The sequence below is a fragment of the Eptesicus fuscus genome, chromosome 11 (genome assembly GCF_027574615.1).
Source record: "Eptesicus fuscus isolate TK198812 chromosome 11, DD_ASM_mEF_20220401, whole genome shotgun sequence".
NCBI classification, from domain to species: Eukaryota; Metazoa; Chordata; class Mammalia; order Chiroptera; family Vespertilionidae; genus Eptesicus; species Eptesicus fuscus.
Genome location: NC_072483.1, coordinates 1,374,244 through 1,393,023, shown reverse-complemented (window position 1 = coordinate 1,393,023; position 18,780 = coordinate 1,374,244). Strand labels below are relative to the sequence as shown.

Below are 18,780 nucleotides of genomic sequence, written 5' to 3'. Positions count from 1 at the left end.
CACTGATATCATTCATATTTTTCAGTAGCTCCAGTCCGTCAGGGATCATGGCTTCTCCTAGCTGTCTCCTTCCATTCAAAGTCCCTGCTCTTAGTGGATACACACTAGAAATGCCTGGCAGCTTTAACTTTCCTATGAAGTAGTTAATACTTGTTTTGATATGCTTTGCTTTTCCCACGACTACAAGCTGAGTTGAGGAAAGAACATACGCAGACAGCAGAGTTAATGAGCCGTGTGGAAAGCCATTCTGTCTCCAGCACGGGAGTCCTGCGTTGGGTGCGACGAGCAGCTGGAAGGCATGGCTGCTACTCCTGGTGCTGATTACCCGACTGGAAGTAGTGGTATTTGCTCTTGTAACACACTCACTGTTTGCAAAGAGCCTGCTTTGAGAATGGCTGTCGCAGCCGGTAACTGGAGCTGGTCTTTACCACAGGCTCCTGAGCTTTGGCACTCGGACATGCTGAGCAGGATGGTTCTGTTGGGAGCAGGTGCGGTCCTTCACACTGTGGTCTGTTTAGCAGCGTCCCTGCCTCGACTCACTAGATGCCGTTGGCAGCCTCCTAAGCCGTGAAGCCCAAACTGTCTCCAGGCCTTGCAGGTTGGAGGGAAGCAGCCCGCCCGCCCCGAGGGCCGCGGTTGCACTATTTCTGAGTGGCCTAGTATTCTGTGATCCCAAGAACAAGGGTTTCTCTCATGACACTAGCTTCATGGAAACTCCAGGTTAAACTCTTAGTTCCTAAGAAATGTTACCCTGTGGGGAATCAGGAGCTAGAAACAGGAAGATATAATATACATTATGTTGATTATTTCTCCTTTCTCTTAATTTTGGGACTTTCTCTTTCAGGTAAAGATCACACTTTAAAATACACTAAACAACACATACTTCTGCTTCTCATTATTTCTCTTGATTGGCAAACGTGGACGCTTCTACTGTGCACACATTAATTAAAGCAACCTCCTTCTGTCTTTTAATTGGGATTTAATCATTGACTTTCATATCTGTTTTCAAATAAAATAGTATCTTTTTTTTTTTAAAAAAAAAACAGAAAGCTATCCCACAAGGTTTATAGATCCCAGTAGCATGGATCTTCTATAGTGTATTTGCTTATTGTACTGGTTAGGATTAACAAATAAACATAGCTCTTAGAGATTCATATTTTCTATCATGATTCCTACTGAGCAAGAAGCTTGGTATACAGAGGTTAGGATCTAAAGAATACAGATATAAGGAGGAACCTATATTCTTTAAGTTGAGTACCCACCCTAGACTCAAGTTTAGGGCTCAAACCCCCAAATGAGGATCTATTTTAAGTACTATCATTAAAAACTACAAAGTAGATATCATTTTCTTCTTGTTTTCCATGTCTCTCCATCACCACCGATTTGCCAGTAGCACAGAGAAAGATGCTCCAACCTTTAGGTGTTCCAAATGATTTGTTTGTACTAGAAAGAGTGACCATGTACTAAAGTGCTTTATATGTCTGAACCACATCAGTACACTATAAAAAATTTAAAAAAAGTTTCAAGTTCTTGTAAAGGAAAAAACGATTAAATATAAAAAATTTAGGTTACTATTATTAAACAAATTTAACCAAGAATCAAGAGAAACACTTTCCCTCTTGTCTTTTTTCTCCCCATCTCTCTTTTTTATAAAAAGAAAAGTGCCGTCAGAGAGAAGGTGCAGGGCCAGATGGGAGCCGGGGGCAGGGAGGGGCTGCTAGTGGCAGTGCACGAACATGTGCCTCAGCAGCTCCTCCGCCGACGGCCTCAGCTTGGCCTCTGTGAAGATGCGCTGGAGGAAATCTCGGGTGTAGTCTGAGACGTGAGGGGGCAGCTTGGGGTTTGTTGGCTGAGTGGCGATTTTAAAGATGGCAGCCATTGCTTCATATTCTGCCCACGGAGGCTTTTCAGTTAGCATTTCTACCACAGTACAGCCCACACTCCTGAAAAGGAATTTAAAAATTACATTACACAAACAATATCATCATAAAGAAAGTTACTACAAAATGAGAAACAGGAGTGAAGTGAATATACATTAAGTGTGACTTGATTTCAAGTTTAATTTCATTAAAAGGTTGTAACTATATATAACATCCTATGTAATAGAGGTAATATGCATCACTCCAACACACAAGATGGCCTCCCCATGTGGTCAGATAGCTGCCCCCATGTGGACACAAGATGGCTGCCACAAGATGGCCAGCAGGGGAGGGCAGTTGTGGGCAATCAGGCCTGCAGGGGAGGGCAGTTAGGGGTGACTGGGCCAGCAGGGGAGGACAGCTAGGGGCCACCAGGCCTGCAGGGGAGGGCAGTTAGGAGCAATCAGGCCTGCAGGGGAGGGCCGTTGGGGGTGACCAGGCTGGCAGGGGAGGGCAGTTAGGGGCAACCAGGCTGGCAAGGGAGGGGTTAGGGATGACTGAGCCAGCAGGGAAGGACAGTTGGGAGGGACCCAGGCCTGCAGGGGAGGGCAGTTGGGGGCGACCAGGCCGGTAGGGGAGGGCAGTTAGGGCTGACCAGGCCAGCAGGGGAAGGCAGTTAGGGGCAATCGGGCTGGCAGGGGAGCAGTTAGGTGTCAATCGGGCTGGCAGGGGAGCAGTTAGGTGTCAATCAGGCTGGCAGGGGAGTGGTTAGGGGGTGATCAGGCTGGCAGGCAGAAGCGGTTAGGGGCAATCAGGCAGGCAGGCAGGTGAGGGGTTGGGAGCCAGCAGTCCTGGATTGTGAGAGGGACCAGACCAGATCGGACCTAAACGGGCAGTCAGACATCCCTCGAAGAGTCCCATATTGAAGAGGGTGCAGGCTGAGCTGAGGGACAAGCCACCCCCCACCCCCGCACGAATTTCGTGCACTGGGCCTCTAGTAGTTTAAAGATAAAAATCAATAAAAATAAACCACAATTTAAGGACTGACTCAAATGGTTAAGCACAAAGAATTACTTTAAGAATAGCTGAATTATAAGAGACTAACAGTAAAAATTAATTACTTCTAAAGTTCTTAGGGAAATGAAAAGTAGTTTTCTAGTGCTGAAGTTGCTTAAAATAAAACCCTGCGTAAAGAATGGAAGACAGGCCCAGGAGCTCTCTGTATTTAGTCAATGATTAAGCTTCAATGAGGCAAATTAAAATATTCACCCTGTAACCCTGACATCCTATTTCAAAAGTGCGAAGGTTTCAGACTTGGCGCAGACACGGCCGCCCCGCGGAGAAGGCCGGCAGCCCCGCAGCAGACCTACCAGATGTCCGCCTTCCGGCCGTAGCCTTCCCCGCCGATCACCTCGGGGCTCATCCAGTAGGGCGTGCCCGTCACAGACTTCATTCCTGTCCCCGAAAGGCAGATCGTCTGAAGCCGCTTGCTGGCCCCAAAATCTCCCAGCTTAACGTTGCCTGTTGAATCTCGCAGAATATTTGCGCCTAAAAATACAAAACATCCTCATTTCATTCTTTCTATTGGCAGTTTGTAATGTATAAAAGGACAACAGCAGAGAATTAAATGCAGCAGACTCTTCAATCTGTCTCCAAACTGCCGCTCGCACTGCCAGTCACAGGCAGTGCCCAGAAGGGTTCACTCACACACTGAAGATTTAGCAGCAGGGTGGGCGTGACGGCCCAGAGGGTCTCCCACCGGAAAGGCAAAGCGGGTGCGGGGGGGGGGGGGGAGCAAAGGGAAGGGGAGGGCAGAGAGGGAGGGGCAGCACAGCAGCCTCTGGGCCAGTGTCTCTGTCCTAAAGCAAGAGGCTGCGGCTAAAGCTCATTTCCCCGAGGAGGAATGCCCATCATCAAAACTTCCAGCACTTTCCTCTCCTGCTATAACTTAATATTAGTTATCTTATATAGTTTCTCTAAATATTGGGTTTTGCTTTATATTAATGTTACTTCTCAATTTCTACATGTTAAATCTCTTCTAAGCAAGCTTCCAGCCTTCTGTTTTTAGGTTTCCTTTATTTTTATAATAAACTTATTATAAACTGGCTTGAGGTTGTGGAATTCTCTACGGTGAAGTGCCCCTTTCCCTCGCCACAGTGTCCCTGCGAGGGCGCGCACAGCCCACGAAGGAGTCGGCTGTGCGGCTGCAGGCGAGCGGAGACGGGAGTTACTGGGAATCATTCTGCACAGGAGCTTGCCTCCTCCCCCACTGGCTTCTTTGCCCATTTGTTCATATCAGTGTGAACACAAGGATATTTCTTTTCCTTTGGGTTATAAACTAATGTGACGTTTTCGTTGCTCACATTGTTCCAGCTTTGGCCAGTGGGAACTCTTTCTATTGGCTCCTGTGTCCCTTGGTCATAACCCATCGCAGCGTTCCTGTTTTTGGTTTGGGGTTGGTTTTTAGTATCTTCTTACTTTTGGGCACTGTTAGATGCTCAAGTCCTAGAATCAGCCCTCTCTCCAAAGAGCCCTAGTTACTTTCATTTTTTAAAATATATTTTTATTGATTTCAGAGAGGAAGGGAGAGGGAGAAAGAGAAACATTAATGAGAGAGAATCATCGATCAGATGCCTCCTGCACACCCCATACACTGGGGATCGAGCTCACAACCTGGGCATGTACCCTGACCAGGAATCAAACTGTGACTTCCTGGTTCATAGGTCGATGCTCAACCATTAAGCCACACCGGCTGGGCCCTAGTTACTTTTAATGGTATCAGATGTTTTTATTCTCTATTTCCCCCTTTATTTATCATTTTAAAACTCAATCTTTTCTTCTGGAATTACAAGTCTTGTTTCTGTCATATGTAAATTATTTCTATTCTCATTTTTAACTTTTCCTATAAACTACCAGTTTTTAAATAAGCAATTTATTTTAACCTATCTAATTTTGAAACTTTGTTATTTTTTAAAAATATTTTTATTGATTTTGAATGAGGAAGGGAGAGGGAGAAAGAGAAACATTGATATGAGAGCAGAACACGGATTGGCTGCCTCCTGCTTGCCCCCAGAACCTGCAACCCGGGCATGTGCCCTGATCAGGAATTGAACCAGCAACCCTTTGGTGCACTGGACAACAACCAACAGAGCCACAGTGGCCAGGGTGACTTTGTTATTTTAAGTCTCCTTTAACCATAACCACATATTTTTTTAAGTGGAGGGGAAATGATGAAAGGTCTTTTAAATATTTTCTTTTTATTGATTTGAGAGAGAGAAGAGAGAGGGAGAGAGAAACATCAATCAGTTGTCTCCTGTATATACCCCAACTGGTGATCAAACCCACAACTGGGTGTGTGCCCCAACTGGGAATCAAACTGGCAATCTTTTGGTGCATGGGACAACCGATGCTCACTGAACTGAACCACACTGGCCAAGGCTTAACCATCTATCTCTCTCTATAAAAGCCTAAGTGATCAGGAGACCAGCCGGTAGCTATGACACGCACTGACCACCAGGGGGCAGATGCTCACCACAGGAGCTGCCACCGGTGGTCAGTGTGCTCCCATAGCAGGAGCACCACTCAGCTGACAGATGGGCACCAGATGCCAGGCTCACAACTGGCAAGCGCAGCTGTGGCCGTGAGCCTCTCCTGCGGACACTCTCCCTGTACGACCGAGGGGCAGTGGCACAGGTACAGCAGGGCCAGGATGAGCAGGAGTGGTGCGGTGCCCAGCCCGCGCTCGGGCTCCTCCCCGACCCCCTGCTGCTTCCCGCACTACTTCGTGCTGTGTGAGACCTGCATGGACAGCAGGCTGGAGCCCAATGAGCTGGCAGGTAAGGCTGGGCTGCAGCAGTGTGGAGGCCCACTGATCCCCGCAGGCCAGGCCAAGGGACCCCACCAGTGCACCAATCCGTGCACCAGGCCTCTAGTATTTTATATTTTTAAAAATCCTTTTCTTCTTCTTCCTTTTTTTTTTTTTAATGGCCTCTAAGGAGAGTGAGTAGTGGAGAAAAGCTACACTATAGACGGGAGAGAATGCATACTGTCCATTCCCACTGTGAGCTTCCGTACTTGTCTCTGTTCTCCCAGAAACCCCCAGCCTGGTGGGGGTGGCTCTCCGCAGCTCTGCCGGTACCGGATGCCCTCCCAGCGAGCCGCAGGTCTGAGGGAGGCACACACCAGTTGTCCTGCGGAACAGCACTGTCCACCCTGTTCAACATCTCCCTGCTCACCATGCAGAGAGGACTCTGTCAAAAAAAGCCACTATCTCTAAAATATTTAACCAGGGAAGGACAACAAACAAGTCAGATTTTACTGGCTACAAGCAGGGAAGGAACAGTCCCAGGCAGATCACAGACAGGCAGAGCTAACTCTGGGGAGTAATCACCCATGTTGAATCAATGCCCATCCATACAAAGGGCTGAGTGAAAAATGTGTAAGCAGGTTCCCAATATAGACTCCTAAGTTTTCAAACTTATTTTGGACACCTTAAAAGAAAACTATGCAGGAGATTTTCACACACATACAAAAGCAGGCAGAATAGTGTATCTATCCACGCCCAGCCCCACCCATACCCCAGCCTCTCCCCGTCCCCCTTGAATATCATTTGAAACAAATGCAGACTTCCTGATCGACAGTTCATTAGCTTTCAAAGATAATGGCTCTTAGTACACTGAACAGGATGGACAGTAACTCCTTAACAATGTTAAATATATATTCAGTGGTTTTTACATTTTAAAAAAAATCAGAATCCAAATCAGGCCCATACATTGAGACTCAATGCCTCATATTTTAAGCCTCCCCTGATCTGAAAGTCCCTGTGATATTTTCCCTGCACGTTAGGAGGAACCTGAGTTGTCTGCCCGTGGCTTTTCTAGTTTCCAGACTCATCTGACTAGTGTGGTTCATCACTCCTGGCAAGCCCGTCTGGGGTAGCTCCCCTGTCCCTGTACCTCGTCTCATTATGAGTACTAAAGAGAAACGGGCTTGAATAGAGATCATTCCTAAAAGAATAACCCCCAGTGTGGCTCTTTAAGTTGTCAGCTGTCCTTGACACCTGAGGCCTGCCTACGCGGGCAGATCTTGAAATGAAAGCAAGCTCCTGTCTCTTCGGGTCATGAGCCACTTCCTTCTCTCGTACGCTTCCTTCTGGTGCGATGGTCTGGCTCAGCGTTCTGTAGCAGAGTCCACTCTACCACTAGACACTGGACATCAGAACTTCCGCAATATGACTGAGTCCTACATTATTTTAAAGGCAGATGTATTGGTTTAGATGTTGAATTTCTTAAGCACATTACTCTTTTCATTCACACACACAAACTGTGTATTCCAATGAGAAGGCCTCACTCCTTACCTTTGATGTCTCTATGAACGATCATATTGCTATGCAAATAGTGGATGCCTTCTAGAATCTGACGGGTGTACTTCCTGGTGACATTCTCAGTAAGAGCTCCGTATGCTTTTAGTTGGTCCTTAATTGAACCCTACGTGAAAACAGAAGAAGACTATGGTACGGTTTGAAATGAACCACTATATTACATCTGTATCTTTTAAAGGATCCTAGCTGAGTGGGAAAGCACGGGGATGCTCAGGAAGAGCGCATATGCCACCGCATTTACATACAACTCAATGACATGTCCCCTGACAAGAGCTGTGGAAGAGCATGAAAGGGAGCCTTTACGGCGGCTCTTGACCCTTGTCTGTATCACTATCTTGGTTCTAACTATCTCATATTCCTTGCAACTGTGTTTCTAAAAATTCTCTTGTACTTTCATATCGTTTTGCCCAGAATATATTTTTGCTTTTCCTACTTGTTCTTCTATATAGGTCCCACTTAATTATGTATTTCTTTCTTTCTGTTTTTAGAAGCATTTTATTATTATTATTATTTTATTTAGAAGCGTTTTATTGATATTTGCCAATTTATTTCTCAGGAGAAAGAATGGGTATGATCAGAAAATCAGAACACTTGAAATTTTTAAGTTTTTCCTTTATATACTCAACATGCTAATTCAAAACATGAGAAAATATACTAAAGAGGAATTTCAAATTTTCCTACGTGTTTTTAAGGCAGGACGAGGTGCCACCTCTGAGAATGCTCAGTGTGAGGTGAGACAGACACTGAAGTTGACCAAAGCTGCCTACTGGTTCCCATGTGCAAATCCGATGAATAACAAACACTTCAAAAGGTGGAAAGAAATGCTTCCTGAGGGGCAGATCTTCTCTCTTAAGATTTATCAGTGCCTACAGCACTAACGATCCATTGGGGTAGCTGTTTTACCTTCGCGCACCATAAAATGTCACTTTCTTCAGTAGGAACAATTGGAATGGGTTGGGAAGCACTGTGCTAGCTAAAAATTGCATGTGTGTATGTAAAATTAACAGAGATAAAAACGACTGCTAGTTCAGGTACTGAAAATAAAGGAAGTTATGGTTCTAGTCTGAAAGTAGTTCTAGATACACTAAGGAATGGGGTGCCGTGCTGACAATTTTGGCAAATCTTGAATCCAGCACACTTAATTTACTGAGAGAAATTATACAGCATCATTCACAAACTTGGAGATTCAGGAAAGTCTAGGAACATGGACCGTATGTCCAATCCACTGATGCCATGGGCTTATCATATTTACAATTCATTCAGATTGTCAATTAACTATAACTAATTTGGTAATGAGCTTTTCAAATTCAAGGAATTGAAATCTATACTTTGACGAGATAGCTGCTTTTACAAAACCAAGTGTAGGTAATAAGAAACGTGATCTAACACCTCTTCCTGAAGAGTCCTGGTTTATCCAAAGATTGCTAACTATATAAAGATTATCCATCTCCATTTGGAATATAAATCAGTTTTAACCAATTAATCATTTTAATTAATCTTATCTTCAACAATCTGAGTCTCTATTCACTGTTACTCATAATTATTTTCTAACTTAATTTAAATATTTATTGCACAAACAGTAATGAAAATAAAAGGACAAATCACAATCCCAATATAACAAATTTTTCATTTTTCTAAGTTTCTCTGTCCTTGTCCAAATACAGATACTTTTAAAATATCATAATCATTATTTAAAAGCACTTTATATTCTTTTTTCTTTCTTATGTAAGTACTTCCTTCAACTTTGCCACAATTTTAATTTTTAACATTATTTTCTTGGACAATGCCATCATAATTTACTTCCACCATGGGCAATGAATTTCCATTTTCCCCATCACAGATAATACTATATAATAAAATAAATATATGCAGCTTTTTCCTTCTTTTGGATTATTTCTGTAGAATAAATTTCTGTGAGATTACCAGGTCAAAAGGCTTCAACATTTTTATGGCCTTTAATACATCCCACCAATTTGTTTTCCAAATGGGTTTTTTAAAAACTAATTTACATTGCCAACAGAATATCTGAAAATTAAAAGTAGCAATAATGAGTAAAAGCAGAATCACTATAAACAACCCATAATGCAGGATAACAGAAACAAAGTAAGGTTTGCTGTTGCCCTGGTGAGACTGAGGATGGTGAGGACCATTACTATCAGATGCTGGTCCTTTTATGACCCATAACCTTACCCTGCAACCTTGTACATTCTACATATAATTCTAACAAACTATTCCCTTCAAGATCCATAAACCAATCCTTTTCTTCTATCACCTACGGCTTATTAAATTATAAGAATGCATGTATTTTTAAAATATAGATATATTTTTATTTCAGAGAGGAAGGGAGAGGGAGAGAGACAGAAACATCAATGAAGAGAATCATTGATTGGCTGCCTCTTGCATGCCCCCTACTGGGGATTGAGTCCCCAACCCAGGCATGTGCCCTGGCCAGGAATCAAACCATGACCTGCTAGTTGATAGGCTGATTGATGCTCAACCAATCACTGAGCGACACTGGCCAGATTGCATTTATTTTTAAAGATGGAATGTTAACATATCATCTTTAAAATCATTAGTATTAGAATGTATTCTATTAGTACATATTATAAACATAACACAGAGGGATGACAGAGTTTTGCAAATCACATTTTGCAGCTCCTAATGAAATTATTTACTGAGACGATTAATATCAAACTGTGTTATAAACATTAGGTGATGGCCGAAACCGGTTTGGCTCAGTGGATAGAGCATTGGCATGCGGACTCAAGGGTCCCAGGTTCGATTCCGGTCAAGGGCATGTACCTTGGTTGCGGGCACATCCCCAGTAGGCGGTGTGCAAGAGGCAGCTGATCGATGTTTCTCTCTCATCGATGTTTCTAACTCTCTATCCCTCTCTCTTCCTCTTTGTAAAAAAATCAATAAAATATATTTAAAAAAAAAACCACAAAACATTAGGTGATGGCTGAAAAGGAATTGTGTGTCACTGCTCTAGCTCATTACTTTCTGGTCTTCAGGAAAAAAACAAAACTTGACAATGGAAGAATCAGGGTATCAAGCACCCTAATCTAGCCATCAATCTTAGCATCACTAACGATGAAACAACCAAAAACTGTATCTCCTAATGGGATGCAACATAAAGTACACAGCATGATCTATGGCACATTCTAATAAAAAATGTTAAATTTGAATCTAACTTAGACTTTATTATTTTTTTAAAAATATATTTTATTGATTTTTTACAGAGAGGAATAGAGAGCTAGAAACATCGATGAGAGAGAAACATCGATCAGCTGCCTCCTGCACACCCCCTAATGGGGATGTGCCCGCAACCAAGGTACATGCCCTTGACCAGAATCGAACCTGGGACCTTTCAGTCCGCAGACCGACGCTCTATCCACTGAGCCAAACCGGTTTTGGCCTAACTTAGACTTTAGATCTAACCTGGAGTTTATAGAAAATAAGGGGGTAAAGGAACAAATTATACAATGCCATATGAGATGAGACTGTCAACAGAAAAACAGCCTATCAAATCTGTCACATAAAGACTGCTCTAGAGTAAAAGAGGAGGGCCCGGCGGCTGTGGCTCAGGGGCTGAGTGTCGACCTATGAACCAGGAGGTCTCGGTTTGATTCCTGGTCAGGGCACTTGCCCAGGTTGCAGGCTTGATCCCAGTGTGGGGTGTGCAGGAGGCAGCCAATCAATGATTCTCTCTCATCACTGATGTTTCTATCTCTCTCTCCCTCTCCCTTCCTCTCTGAAATCAATAATAACATATTAAAAAATAAAAATAAAAGAGGAGTAAGGCATATAGCAGCTAAATGTACTGTGTGGTCCTGAACTGGATCCTGGTTTGGACAAACCAGCTATTATGAATATTTTTAAGGTTCTTAGAGAAATCTCAGTATGGACTATGATGCTTGTAACCTACTTTAGTATATATCAGAATTTTAAAAAATGAGTTAAAAAATAAAAAGATAGATGAAGATATAAAATAAAATTGGAGAGCATTATGCTAAGCGAAATAAGCCAGTTGGAGAAAGATAAATACCACATGATCTCACTCATTTGTGGAATATAATGAACAATATAAAATGATGAACAAAAACAGTCATAGAAGCATCAAACAGACTGTCAAACCTCAGAGGGAAGGCAGGGGTGGTGGTGGGGGTAAGAGATCAACCAAAGGACGTGTATGCATGCATATGAGCATGACCAATGGGCACAGACAGTGGGGGGTTTAGGGCATGTGCGGGGGGGTGGGGGGGGTGGGAGCGGCTGGGGAGAGGTCAATGGAGGAAAAAGGAGACATATGTAATACTTTAAACAATAAAGAATTTAATTTAAAAAAATAAAGAAAAGAAAATTATATTACTAATTTAAAGTAATTCCAAAATTTCATTAACTAGGTATAACATTTTATAAATCAAAGTTTTATTATTTTTCGTTCCTCAACTAAATCTTTAAATAAAATGTCTATTTTTTTCATATGTTTTTATTGATTTCAAAAAGAGGAAGAGAGAGGGAGAGATAAAAACATCAATGATGAGAGAGAACCATTGATTAGCTGCCTCCTGCACGCCCCCTACTGGGGATCAAGCCCACAACCTGGACACATGCCCTGACCAGGAATCCAACCATGACATCCTGGTTCTGGGTCAATGCTCAGCCACTGAGCCATGCTGGCCGAAAGCATGTTACTTTTCAATGCTATGCTAACTTACCCCTGGCATATATTCCATAAATATGGAAAGTTTTTTTTCCTGGAGATCCCGCAAACAGCCATAGTATTGAACGACTCGTTCATGCAGTAAATTTTTCAACAACTGAATTTCACACTCAAGTGCATTTACTTCCTGAAAGACAGAACTCACTGTTAAATCTTTACAGCATTGTTAGTAAAAGCAAAAAATTAGAATTTCATTGATCATAAAGGTGATTTAATTCTGAAATTTTTACATCCTAAGGAATAAATATTTTAAAGTCTGTAAATAATAACTGTTATAACAGTCCTTGAAGGTATGCAAAAGCAACACTAAATCAGAACTGAGCATTAAAAGAGAAAAATCCACAGAACAATGTAGATAAACATATCTAATAATTGATTTATTTTGCAAATAATTTGTGTTAGGAAAAAATAAACATTCTATCATGTGTTATATTTATTTTATTAAAAACACTTGTTTTCTGTGTGCAGCGACTGTGCAGCGACTCTTACCTTGCTGGTCTCAGGTCTATCAGGGTCAAACTGAACTTGCTTAACAGCCAACTCTCTTCCTGTATCGACATCATAACAGAGGTAGACCCTGCCAAAGGCTCCCTGGCCAAGCAGTTTGCCCAATCTCCAGTTTATTGGAGCACGAGGTGCTAAAAAAGAACACTTTCTTAAAATGAAATATCTAGATTGCACAAAAATGGTTAAGGACTAAATGAGCATGTTGCATTTAGTAACATTCTTTTTTTTTTTTTAATTTTTTTCCCTTTTTATTTAATTTATTTGGGTGACACTGGTTAACAAAATTGTATAAGTTTTAGGTGTCCAGTTCTATAACACATCATCTGTATATTGTATTGTGTGGTCACCACCCCAAGTCAAGTCTCTGTCCATCACCATTGATCTCCCCTTTATCCTCCTCCACTTCCCTCCTAGTAACATTCTTAATTGAATATGCTTCGGTGTGAGGGAAAATCATGGTCATCCAAGTTCATAATGATCATCATGTTTTGGGTTTTTTAAACATTTTCTTTATTGATTTTTAGAGAGAGAGGATGGGAGAGAGAGAGAGAAATGTCGATCGGCCACCTCCTGCACACCGCTACCTGGGCATGTGTCTTGACTGGGAATTGAATCAACAACCTTTCAGTGCACAGAACAACACTCAACCACTGAGCCACACAGGCCAGTGCATGATCACCATCTTTGAAAAATTGCCTCTTCAGTCAATTTTCTAAGAATTCTAAACCCAAACAAGGTTCGTCATCCCATACTCATTTTTTTCCAATGCAATGGGATTATTTTCTTTCTTGGTTATAAATGTAATAGTATCTTTCACTCAATCTAAGATGTCACTGCTTATAAGACAGACTATCATCTTTGCTGCAGCAATATTTATAGTCAGTTTTCCATCTGCCTATGATGTAGAAAGATGGAAAAAGCACCACTCTAATTCTAACAAAAGAAAACCTTGAAAACAGCCAGAGGGGGGAAAAAGCAAACTACAGGCAAAGGAACAAAGACAAAAACTACAGAACACTTCTCCTCAGAAAGTATAAAAGCCAAAAAACTATGGAGAAATATCTTTAAAGTGCTGAAAGGAAAAAAACAAAACTGCCCAGAATTCCACATCCAGAAAATAAAATCTTTCAAAAAGAAAGGAGAAACAAAGACCTTTTTCAAAAAAACAAAACCTGAAAGAACTTATTACCAGCAGACTTGTATTAGAAGAAAGGTTAAAGTAGTTATTCAAGCAGAAGAAATTTAATACCTGACAGAATCTTAGATCTACATAAAGATCTACAGCAATAAACCGAAGGTATATATAAAAGGCTTTTTTTTCTCTTATTTTTTACTCCTTTAAAAGACAGCTGTCTAAGGCAAATGTAGTGCGAGGGCATAGATGTAAAAGTAAAATATGATGATGCTAGCACAAAAGGGAGGAATTCAGAGAATGCAAATATTGCTGCAATATTTGAGCGTGCATCTTTGTATGCTCAGATTACATGATAAAGTTCAAATACTTCATAATCTGACCTGAGTTACCATTCTAGTCCTATTTCTACTCTTCTAAGTAAGATAGCCTCCCCTTCAGCCAAAAATAAACTATTCCCCATCTTCAGAATATGCCATGGCCTCTGCACATGTCACCTCCTTACTGGTGAATTCTTATTCACATGTAAGATCTAGACTGAATGTTACACTATAATTACTGCTCCAGATATCATTCTGGAGACTGTATCTTCTTAGAGAGTGTATTTGAAACCTCAGTGCAGGGACTCAACACAGAAATGTAAAATGAATAAACGGATGACTAATTGATAACACTTCTCCCAATGAAAGAGGAAAGAATCATCTAAAGTAATTCAGCAGCATAGCATGCTTATACCTGCCATTCCAATCACCTTTAGAAATGCAACTTTGTTGAGAAGTTGGTCTCACTCTTGAGGAATGGCTTGATATTTATTCTTTTTAATACTATACAATTCTGCACAGGTTCTATTATACATTTCATGATGCCAATGGCTCTTACTTACAGCGGCTAGGTGGGCTGATGTCCATTACAGTCAAAGTAGGGTTATCTATGTCACTTCCCCTTCTTCTTATTCGACTATCATCATACTCTGGGGTAAAGATACTGCTTCCGCTACTAGTGCTTAAGGAGTGGTCAGTAGGACTGAAACTCACAGGAGAGCGGAAGCTGGTCCCCTGCGTCCTTCTAGCTCTTGGAAAAGTTTTACGACCTACAAAACAAAAATAGAATCACCTTAAAACTTTTATTAATATGCTGCAATTGAATGTTTTTAAAATTTGTAATGTAAGGAACAGAAATTTGTCCCATGACGAGGCTAAGAAATAAAACAGCAATGATTATTTAATTATATGTTTTAAACCTAAAATTAGTATTTTTTAAAGAGTTCAAGGAAAAATCCTTGTTAACAATAAATCATAAAGTCAATAACAAAAATACAAGGAAAAAAGGTGAACGCAGAAATGAAAAGTAGGAGAAAAACCAACATGATCTGAATACAAATTCAAATAATTCTTATGTTAACACATAGATACACACATTCATAAAAATCATAGACCTCTCACTTTGGGATAAAAAGTAGAAAAAATATAATTTAGTCTCATTTCTAATCACGATTTAAAATATTAAAAAAAAATTGGAAAGTTAAAGATAGCAATATTTTTTTCCCTTAAAAGGGCCATGCAAGTATGAATTTTATGAAGGAGTAACTTTCTGAATAATATTTTTAACTACTCCTTTCCTTCTAAGGGAAAGATAAATACTATGAGGTAAGTTGGCCATAAAGCTAAGATGTTATTATAATTTTAGTTATGACCCAATTTAAAAAATGTTAGGCAGGAAACTAAATGATTAAGAAACAAGTTTATTTCTAATAGTATTACTTAAATATGAAAATTTTATTTTTTATTATTTTTGAGAATTTTCACAAACTGTTCTGTGGTCTGAATGCCAGCAACTTACCATCATTATAGTCTTGATGGTGATATGAAACATGATACCTCCTTGGGTAGGTTCCTCCTTTTCCAAATTTCTCAAAGATAGGGTTGTCATAGTCTATTAAGACACATAAGAAACTTATGTTATTAAAAAAGCCAAGTACCTCTTTCAAATAATGAAAAACATATTTATGTTTTATTTGATTTTTAAAACAATTCCCCTCACCCTTCCCGCTAAACCATTATTTAATAGCATAAACATTAAACATTTAGAATGTGGATAATCTAACCTGAAAATTCCTGATGATTATCTGGGTAGCTCTGTGCCCTAGGCATTCGTGATTTTGGATAGCTGTCTCTAAAAGTAGAAAATGTCACATTAAATTGAGAGAATGTAAATAAAACATTAAAAAACTGTATGCAATATCAATATCTGTATCTATGTGTGGAGACCATATATACATATAAAGGAGCTCATTCTGAAATGTTAACATAACTCAAAAAAGAGGAACTTCTCCTTAAACTCTTGTTTGGTACATGCAGACACGAAGCGTGGCTTTAAAGATGAGCCCACGGAGTTCAGTGGTCAGATGATGTGCTTAGGAACACGTGCTCGGGAATGCCTGTGTTTGATCCTAGCTGTCACTGCACTAGCTGCTGTAACCTTGAAAGCACCTTTCTGAGACTGTTTCCACATCTATAAAAAGGAGGCAATTTCTGACTCATCAAGTATATATATTTTACATTACTATTTCCCTGAATTTCTTAAATGTTTTAAATGACTGTCTTGATGTAGATGCAGGCAAAGACAAAAGCTTCATGTACACAGGTAACAGAAAATTAAATGTCTATTCCCTTACAATATTAGTTATATTTTTATAATTTGCTTTCACAAAGCAATCCCAAAGGAGATTAAATAGATAAAGATTTTAATAAAGACACTGACTGTATGTCCTAATTAAGACCAGGAGAGAGGGAGCACTTATAACAAAAAATTCACTTGATCCGCCTTATATTTTTGAACAGCTATTTCACAAAACAATAGTATTTCCATTTTAAATCACAACCAACATACTGGGCCACAACTACCAAGACTGTTAAGTTATTTATAATTTGGTGCCAGAACAATCATAATTCTGAAAAGGTGAAACAACTCACAAAATCTCCAAAATAAAAAATCTGATAGCAGTTTTGCCAACACAGTTTTAAAAGTAAATGTACATAAATTCTAAGCTTGCATTTAACTTCAAAACACTATTATGGCAAGCAGGAATACTCAAAATATTAAAATAAAGTGTCAGTTTTAATTAATAATGATACTGAGTCCCATGAGGTTAAGGGATTTGTCTCCACTATACAAAAATTAATTTGCCATAAGTATGTATAAATAGTATCAATTATATTCCTCTGAATGTAGAACAAAAAGCACTGGTAACTCAACATACTGCATATGTATATGTATATGTATATGTATATGTATATGTATATGTATATGTATGCATATTTACCCACATATGTTAAAAAACAAAAAATACAATCAACATTACCCATCCAAAGGACTATCAAGTGATGGACAACTTCCTGAGCCAGAATTTTCAGGGCTGCTTAAAAATAACGGGTCCAGCATCTAGAAAAATAGAGAGTTCCACCATTTGATGTGATGTAACCAGAAGTTACTATTTTTTAAGAAAGAGCTTTATTGAGATATAGATCATTTAACATAAAATTCATTCATTTCAAGTGTACAATTTAATTGTTTTTAGCAAATATATTGAGAGCTGTGCGACCTCTTGACAATCTCAGAACACGGTCAGTACCTAAAAGAGAAACCCCAGACCCAATAGCAGTCACCCTCAGAGCTACTCATTTTTAAATGTTTAAAATGGACGTGTTCCTTATAGGCAGGCTACAAATTCAAAATATCCTGAGAGAAAAAGGTTGTTTCTCTATGGACTAAATCATGAAAAGCTAAAAGATTTCACATAATTTTTCTTACTGTAAACTGAACAAAGGCCCCACTCAAATGAGACTAAAGACGCGACGGCTACATTAGAAAATGAAAACTGCAATAGAAACAGCCAGTACAACGTTACGGAAACTGAAGTAACTCCGTGGAAATATTCCAATACTGCAAAACTTTTCATAACATTTTTTCTATTTTGTTCATTAGATTCCACAAAACTATGGAGCGCCCCATGAGTTCGTTGTCACCCTCGAGCAGGGGACATGCTCATCTTCTCTGTCTGGGTCACTTATCGGTACATACTGCCAGAGTGAGCACTTAGTAACTTTTTTACATGTGCCTTTTTAAACAATATATTTTTATTGATTTCAGAGAATAAGGGAAGGGAGAAAAACATCGATGATGAGAGAGAATCAGCAATTGGCTGCCTCCTACACACCCCTTTCCAGGGATCGAGACAGAAACCCAGGCTTGTACCCTGACCAGGAATCAAACTGACTTCCTGGTTCATAGGTTGATGCTCAGCTGAACTACAGCAGCCTGGCAGCATTTAGAAACATTTAAAAATGTTTTAGAAAGTTGATAAACCTCATCTTCACAAAGTTAAATGTTTGTTGTTTTGACTATATGTTTCAAATATTAATTTAAAAATCTGAATATTAACCCCAGGATTACAAATACATGCAGTCATTTATTTATGGACTAGAGGCCCGGTGCATGAAATTCATGCACAGGGGTGTGGGTCCCTCAGCCCAGCCTGTACCCTTTCCAATCTGGGACCCCTCGAGGGATGTCCGACTGCCCGTTTAGGCCCGATCCCACTGGTGGGATTGGGCCTAAACGGGCAGTCGGACCTCCCTCTCACAATCCAGGACTGCTGGCTCCCAACTGATTGCCTGCCTGCCTTCCTGACTGCCACTAACCACTTCTGCCTGCCAGCCTGATCATCCCCTAACCACTCCCCTGACAGCCTGATTGATGCCTAACTGCTCCCCTGCCAGCCTTTTTGCCCCTAACTGCCCTCCCCTGCTGGCCTGGTCACCCCTAACTGCCCTTCCCTGCAGGCCCGGTCGCCCCCAACTTCCCTCCTCTGCCGACCTGGTCACCCCTAACTGCCCTCCCCTGCAGGCTTGATAGCCCCCAACTGCCCTCCCTTGCAGGCCTGGTCCCTCCCAACTTACCCTCCCCTGCTGGCCATCTTGTGGTGACCATCTTGTGTCCACATGGGGGCAGCCATCTTGTGTGTTGGAATGATGGTCAATTTGCATATTACTCTTTTATTAGATAGGCTGGGCAATATAAAATAATCCACCTTACCCTAACTTCCTTTATGCACAAATGCACACAGGCAAACATAAATTAGTGTAGGAAATTAGGCATTTTCCTACACTTTTTATTA

General features: G+C 40.6%; 1 protein-coding gene and 1 non-coding gene across 2 annotated transcripts in view; both read right to left on the bottom strand.

Moving 5' to 3' along the window:
• Nucleotides 1-1,415: 1,415 nt before the first annotated feature.
• Nucleotides 1,416-18,780, bottom strand: part of MAP3K2 (mitogen-activated protein kinase kinase kinase 2) — a 106,521-nt gene continuing 89,156 nt past the window's right edge. Inside the window, exons 10-18 of the mRNA XM_054723174.1 lie at nucleotides 16,966-17,045; nucleotides 15,709-15,776; nucleotides 15,444-15,536; nucleotides 14,488-14,694; nucleotides 12,455-12,603; nucleotides 11,961-12,092; nucleotides 7,216-7,345; nucleotides 3,230-3,407; nucleotides 1,416-1,943 (exon numbers count right to left, since the gene is read on the bottom strand). Coding sequence (XP_054579149.1) covers nucleotides 1,718-1,943; nucleotides 3,230-3,407; nucleotides 7,216-7,345; nucleotides 11,961-12,092; nucleotides 12,455-12,603; nucleotides 14,488-14,694; nucleotides 15,444-15,536; nucleotides 15,709-15,776; nucleotides 16,966-17,045 — 1,263 coding nt within the window. The 3' untranslated portion in view covers nucleotides 1,416-1,717. The remainder of the gene's footprint in view (nucleotides 1,944-3,229; nucleotides 3,408-7,215; nucleotides 7,346-11,960; nucleotides 12,093-12,454; nucleotides 12,604-14,487; nucleotides 14,695-15,443; nucleotides 15,537-15,708; nucleotides 15,777-16,965; nucleotides 17,046-18,780) is intronic.
• LOC114228523 (U6 spliceosomal RNA) lies at nucleotides 17,596-17,700 on the bottom strand. Its single transcript, XR_003614671.2, has one exon. It is a non-coding gene; the product is annotated as a U6 spliceosomal RNA (small nuclear RNA).